Source organism: Protomyctophum bolini (genome assembly GCF_963924005.1).
Source record: "Protomyctophum bolini genome assembly, contig: SCAFFOLD_222, whole genome shotgun sequence".
NCBI lineage: Eukaryota > Metazoa > Chordata > Actinopteri > Myctophiformes > Myctophidae > Protomyctophum > Protomyctophum bolini.
The window spans coordinates 13159-20000 of NW_027665837.1; the positions used below are offsets into that span (position 1 = coordinate 13159).

A 6842-nucleotide genomic window follows, 5' to 3' on the forward strand; every position below is an offset into this window, starting at 1 on the left:
GAATGGCTTAAGTGCCTATTTACCCCCATGAATAGAGGGGGAAAACTAGTCTCCCTTTTAATCCCTCTTTCTCTTGTTTCTCTCTCTCCCTCTCTCTATCTCTCTCTCTCTCTCTCTCTCTCTCTCTCTCTCTCCCTCTACTCCGCTCGCTCCGTGCGTATTGGAATTTAATGAGCTTTTCACCTTTTTTTAAGCAGATGGCTTAGACTGGATTTCTGTGTGAAAAGTCGGGGCGACTCTCTCTGTCACGTTTTGCACAATTTGTTTCAACTAGCCGCCGACTCCTTGAGGGCGTTTGAGGGGGCTTTGAGTGGGTAATGTGGCTGTCTCTCTCTCTCTCCTCTCGCTCCTCTCCTCCTAATGAAACTCTCTCTCTCTCTCTCTCTCTCTCTCTCTCTCTCTCTCTCTCTCTCTCTCTCTCTCTCTCTCTCTCTCTCTCTCTCTCTCTGAAGAGGCAAGGCTAAGCTGAATCTCAACAGGAGTCTGCACAGAAGCCACCTTTGAAGAGCAATGCTTGTGTGTGTGTGTGTGTGTGTGTGTGTGTGTGTGTGTGCTGTGTCTGTGTTGTGTGTGTGTGTGTGTGTGTGTGTGTGTGTGTGTGTGTGTGTGTGTGTGTGTGTGTGTTGTGCGCACGCGTACGCGTGATGTGTGTGTAAGCACTCGTGAACGTGCACCCGCACGTGCCTATGCATGCACGTGTGCGCACGTGTGTGTGCGTGTGTGCGTGTGTGTGTGTGTGTGTGTGTGTGTGTGTGTGTGTCGTGTGTGCGTGTGTGTGTGTGTGTGTGTGTGTGTGTTGTGTGTGTGTGCGTGTGTGCGTGCCTGTGCATGTCCAACCCTCCTACCTGTCGGCGCGTTCTCCAGCTTGGGGAAAATCCCTTTGATGGGCGTCCTCGCTCCTCCCCCGTCGCCTCCCCCTCCTCCTCGCACCCCTCTGCCTCCTGGCTCCTCCCCCTCGTCCTCCTCGGGCGTCACCTGGACGCCCACCTCCACGGGCTCCACCACCTTCCTCAGGTGGTGGTGGGGCGGGGTCTCGCGGGTGGCGGTGGTGCGGGCGCTTGCGTCTGCGGCGGCGCCGTGTCTCCGCCCCCTCCCCCTCCCCCCGGTCGGCCATCTTGTCGTAGCAGCCGTTGGCCAGCGCGGGCGCCGCCTGGCACTGCTTCTTCTTGTGCTGGATGAAGAGGAGGATGTGGGCCAATGGGAAGGTGGCCTGGCACTGCCCGCACGTCAGCAGGTCCAGCTCCACCTCCGCGCTCAGCTGCCGCAGCACGCCCTCGGCCAGCGCCTCGGCCGCCAGCGCCGGGTCCAGCCCGGCGCCGCCGCCGCCGGCGGGGGTGGCGGTGGTGGTTGTGGTGGTGGTGGTGGAGCAGCGGGTGGCCGTGGAGGAGGGAGAGGGAGAGCGGGTGGTGGTGGTGGGGGGCGTGGTGGTTATTGGTGTTGTTGTGCGGCGGGTGGTGGTGGCTGTTGGGGAGGGGGAGGGGCAAGGCGGAGCGGGTGGTTGTGATGGTTGTTGTGGTGGTTGTTGTTGTTGTTGTGTTGTTGGAGGTGGTCGTTATGGGGGGGCGGGAGGGAGTCGGAGAGGACGCCGCCGCCTCCGCATCCGCCGTCCGCATGCTCGGCCTCCGCTGGAGAGAGAGAGAGAGAGAGAGAGAGAGGGGTGGTGAGCGTGGACTTACAAACCCGTCATATCTCGCTTGCAGTCGTCATAACGGGGACATGTGAAGTTTGCATGTTTTACACAAACGTTTTGCAATGAAATAAATTGTTGGTCGATTTGTGTTTGTCCTACAGCTGAACATATCGTTCCGGCCACCGGCTGTCAGAAACGGATAGAAGTGGACGAAGAAAGGAAGCTGCGTCCGTTTTACCAGAAGCGCAGAAGGCTACTGAGGTGCCTGCTGACAGTCTTGGAGATGAGTGGACGGTAAGACATAGTATATTAAACGCATGATTATAGATTTAGTATTTATGACACAATGTATGGTAATATTGTAAACCAGAAGCCCCTTGGACTTCCCTGTAGTAAAGGGGAGATGGCCTACTGTATGTGTGTTGTAGAGCCCTGCACGGGCCTAAAATATAGCTTGCAGTCGCTTGAAGTCGCTTGCGATCGTGTTGATTCCTTTTAGCCAAACCACCGCCACGTGCCCACAACGCATCACTGCATGACACGTTGTGAGCTTGTAGATCTGCTATTATTTTATTGTTTTGGTGTGCAACCATAGATAGAATAATCTAAGAATAATCCAACTATACAAATGGCCAAACAGAAGCGTAAACAATTGCACTAATATACAGGACACCCATATAGTGGTGATGTCCTCGTGTGTATAGTAATACCAGTACATGTGTGTGTGTGTGTGTGTGTGTGAGAGAGAGAGAGAGAGAGAGAGAATAAAAGGGAAATAAGATGAGACCTCCGAACGGACCTGACAAAAGGTGTTAAGGAAACAGATACGTGCGGAGGAGGAGGAGGAGTGCATGCATGGGAAAGTTGATCGGCTACCGGGAAATGGAGGCCGAAAGGGAAGTGGGGGAAGAGAGAGAGAGAGAGAGAGAGAGAGAGAGAGAGAGAGATAGAGAGAGAGAGAGAGAGAGAGAGAGAGCTAGAGAGAGGGAGAGAGCTAGAGAGAGGGAGAGAGAGAGAGAGAGAGAGAGAGAGAGAGAGAGAGAGAGAGAGAGAGAGAGAGAAGCTGCCCACATAGTCGTGAAGCCCCTTCGTGGCTCGACCGCTAAAACTCACTCTCTCCCTTTCACTTTTATGATGACTTTATGAACTAAATAGAAATACATAATTGGACAAAGACAGACAGACTGAAGTAATTAAAGCAGGTCATATACATGTTTGCAAATAAATACACAATATATCAGTATTCTTGATTATTAACCCGAGGGCCACATTAAGTGAAGGTGGGGGCCGCAATTAAGTGCTTCCTGGGCGTATACCTGGAGTTATAGTTCGCTTTATTCGTTTGTTTGCTCATTCATTCTTTGTGTTTCCTCGACGCACATTATTTGTTCTTTCCTTGTCCCTTCCTTACATGTATCGTTGTGTCCCTTTTGTCTCTTTGTCTTTATATGAACTGCTTATAGCGCTGAATGCTTCACAAAAATAAGTACAACTCTGACCCTATATTTGGATGCATTTAAAGCATCTTTCAGTCTGGTTTCAGGCTTTTATGTAAAGGTCCAGGAAGGTGCCTCATGCACGCTTCCACCAAGCATATATCGTTGCTGTTGTTGGGAGGAAACCTCATAACTCCATTTTTGAGGTTTTTGATTTGTTTTTGTTGGTTGCATAATTAAATCAGTGCTATTGCCTTTGCCAGTAGCTTTATGTCTGTGTGTTGTTTAGAAAATATTGAACAATGGAAAGTAGTAATAACTCCATTGAACACTAAAACTCCACCACCTCTCCCCTGCTCTCATGCAAGTCATTGACAACATATAAAGTCACAACACCAACTTGTGACGAGGCAGTATTGCTTTGTTTTTCAAAATGTGAGGTTTCTCCTTGTTTCCTGAAAAATGTATGTTTTTCATATCCTGAAAACTGACCATTTTGAAGTTAGGAGGTTTCTTCCCAACAGCAGAGATATATACTGTACGTATAGCTACTGTATGTGATGCGTTTTCGTCACGCATGCAGGAGTCTCAAACAATGTGGTTTCTTACACTAAATATGCAATTATCTGTGAAATACATAATTTACACGTGTGTATATCTGTTTTGGCCGTGTATAACGATAGTTTTCCTTCAAAGAATACGATAATTTTCACCCATTAAGCATTATGTTATACTTTATTTGTTATATGTATAACTTTATCTATCTACAAACTCATACTCACTACGAGCTTGTAGGTCTGCTATTTATTTATTTTTATCCTGTAAATGCAGCGCAAATCTTTGAATATATTCTTTCAGAGCGAACCCTTTTTAACTCAAAAATAATATGTTGTATTTAACAATACAACATATTGTTATTATATATGTTTTCATATGGTGGTCGGCGGCCAATTACATAAAATGTCTGGGCGGGTCCGGTCCTTGACATGAAATAACTCGAGAACCACTAATATAGAAACATGAGGTTTTTCAGAAAACTGTCATGAGGATTTAGAAGGCATCTGTAGAATCGTCCTCAGGTCTATATACTGTCTAAATGGGTTATATAAGCCTCAGGTATAAGTTTAGTGTTCTCAACGTTTTCAGCAGCAGCGTGCTACGCGTCGCGCTGCAGTGCCACTGCAGGTGGCACTGCGAGAGGTTGGAGAGGGCAGGAAACACGATGCGAGAGATACGAGGCCGCGTGTAAACTGTGATGGTATCGCAGGAAGCTGTATATTTAGATATATATATACCCGCACGCACGGCCAGGGACAGGTCTGCACATGTGCAAGGCACGCACGCACGCATGCACACGCACACACACACAAGCACGCACACACACACACACACACACACACAAGCACGCACACACACACGCGCGCACACACACACAAACAAAACACTTTAAGCATGCTCACAAATGCATACATGAGGCCTCCACGGGTGCGTGGTAAACAGAGAGAGAAGTGGGGCAGGAAATACATGTACGAGAGGTGAGGAGAGGAGAGCAGAAGAGGGGGAGGGGCAGGGGGGGGATGTGAGGCAAGAATGAGATATAGGGTTGAAGGAGTTGAGCGAGGGAAATGGTTAAGAAACAGAGGAGAGACTGCAGTATATATACTTATACAGTATATATACTTATAGACTACAGTATATATACTTATATACTACAGTATATATACTTATAGACTACAGTATATATACTTATACGACGCCGGAAAGAAAAGGTTATTCGAGATTCCAAAAGTCGAGACTTCAACTTGACTTGACTTGTCACTTGTCGACGGTTTGCAGGTGTTAAATGTGGGGGTGGTTGGAATAACGTGTTCCTTCCACGCGCTACGTCCAACCAGGGAAACTCCCCCCTGTCAGGTGTAAAAGGAGCAACTTGGACACTCAGGCATGAAGGAAGCATGAGTTCAAGTCCGCTCTCCCCTTGTCCCCCATATATGGGGACTAGGTTGGTGGAGGGTGTGTAGAGCCCAGGATCACATTAGATAATTGACACAGGGGTGAAAAATGCGTTACAAAATCGTGGGATGAAAAATATATAGTAAAAAAAAATAATGTGGGGGTGGTTGGTGTATTTAAGGTCATCGTTTCAAGAAAGAAAGAAAGAAAGAAAGAAAGAAAGGAGGGTCAAATATCCTCTGATGTAATTTAATACGAGCAATCGAATCGCTGTCATTTTAGACTTTTGCGTTGGCTATACTCAAAAATAGGCTAGATGTACAAGCTCACAGCTCATCACTTCGTGCCATGCTGCAAAGCTTGTATACATCTGCTTTAAAAATGAAAAATAATAATCTTGACAATTCTTGAAACAATTTGGAGGATTGAAAGTATAGTGATTATAAACTCTAGTTATGTTTACATGAACAGCCAGGGACGTGCAGAGAGTGTTAGACAGGCAGGGGCCTGAAATCCGGTATAAGAGGGCACTTTTGGAGGAAAACAGCAGATCTACAAGCTCTCAACGTGTCACGTCGGGTATATAGCATGGAAAGGAAATGCAGGGCATTTCTTTCACCGTATAGTAAATCCTGCATTTGTGCTCTATATAGAAAGAAAGGGTAGTTGTTTTACAGACGGGTAAAAAGGCAGGGGGCTGGAGCCCCCTTTGATGTCTATGTGTGCACGCAGCTCGTCCCAGTATGTAAACAACCATACCACTTTCATCCTGTGGCCTCCCTGTTTTCAGGCATGTCATACAGCTGACATTAACCCATTCTGACCTGAGATCAGATTCAAAAAATGTCTTCTACATCCTGACAGTTTTCCATTCTGACCTGAGATCAGATTCTAAAAATGTCTTCTATGTCAGTCGCTCTTCGATTTTTCAAAAATAGCAGACCTACAAGCTCATAGCACGCCACTCAGTGGCGCGCTATGAGCTTGTAGATCTGATATTTTTCAATAGCTATAAAGCATAACATATAGTGCTAACACCAAAAGGGGTTCCCCCCAAAAAATCTGTTAAAATTGTCTTGATACTTTTGTGTGACAGTATATGGTTACAGGGCACTAATGAATTAGGACATTAATGAATTCAAATTATATAAAAAAAAGCTAAACAAAAATATGGAGATACAAGGTTTCAGTGACGCTGACATGCATGCTAATCTCCTCGGATAGCCATGCACGTATACATATAACATACGGTGTATGCAATCAGGGGACATGGCCATTATCCCTCCAAGCCGTGGGATCTATGGACTCAACTACAATAAAGCCTTCATGCCATAGCCCCTGGTGTTGTGACCGCGTAGCCCTGTACACGTCTCCCAAGACGCTCTCTCTCTCTCTCTCTCTCTCTCTCTCTCTCTCTCTCTCTCTCTCTCTCTCTCTCTCTCTCTCTCTCTCTCTCTCTCGGAGTCACTAATTCCAGATGATGGATTAGCGGGCCAGGTTGGCCATTTGTCTTGGCCATCACATTAGAGATGCAAACAGATTCGGGCCGTCAGGAGGAGACAGGGAGCACCAGATGGACAGGGGCCACCTTTAGAACATAGACCCACACGTCCACTTCCATTTAGTCGTCTCCCTTTTTATATAGCATTGCATTGTCCATAATATATATATATAGGCCTGACGTCGAAATGTATATAAAATGTCTTCTAAATCCTGACAGTTTTCTGTCAGGATTTAATGCCACATTTTCGCGATTTCTCAAAAATAGCAGACATACTACAAGCTCATAGCAGATCTACAAGATCATAGCAGATCTACAAGCT

At 46.7% G+C, this 6842-nt stretch overlaps 1 protein-coding gene across 1 annotated transcript in view; it reads right to left on the minus strand.

Moving 5' to 3' along the window:
- Positions 1-963: 963 nt before the first annotated feature.
- The window catches only part of LOC308312144 (uncharacterized protein), a 26580-nt gene continuing 20701 nt past the window's right edge, over positions 964-6842 (minus strand). The window contains exon 2 of the mRNA XM_080794535.1: positions 964-1625. Coding sequence (XP_080650661.1) covers positions 1011-1613 — 603 coding nt within the window. The 5' untranslated portion in view covers positions 1614-1625 and the 3' untranslated portion in view covers positions 964-1010. The remainder of the gene's footprint in view (positions 1626-6842) is intronic.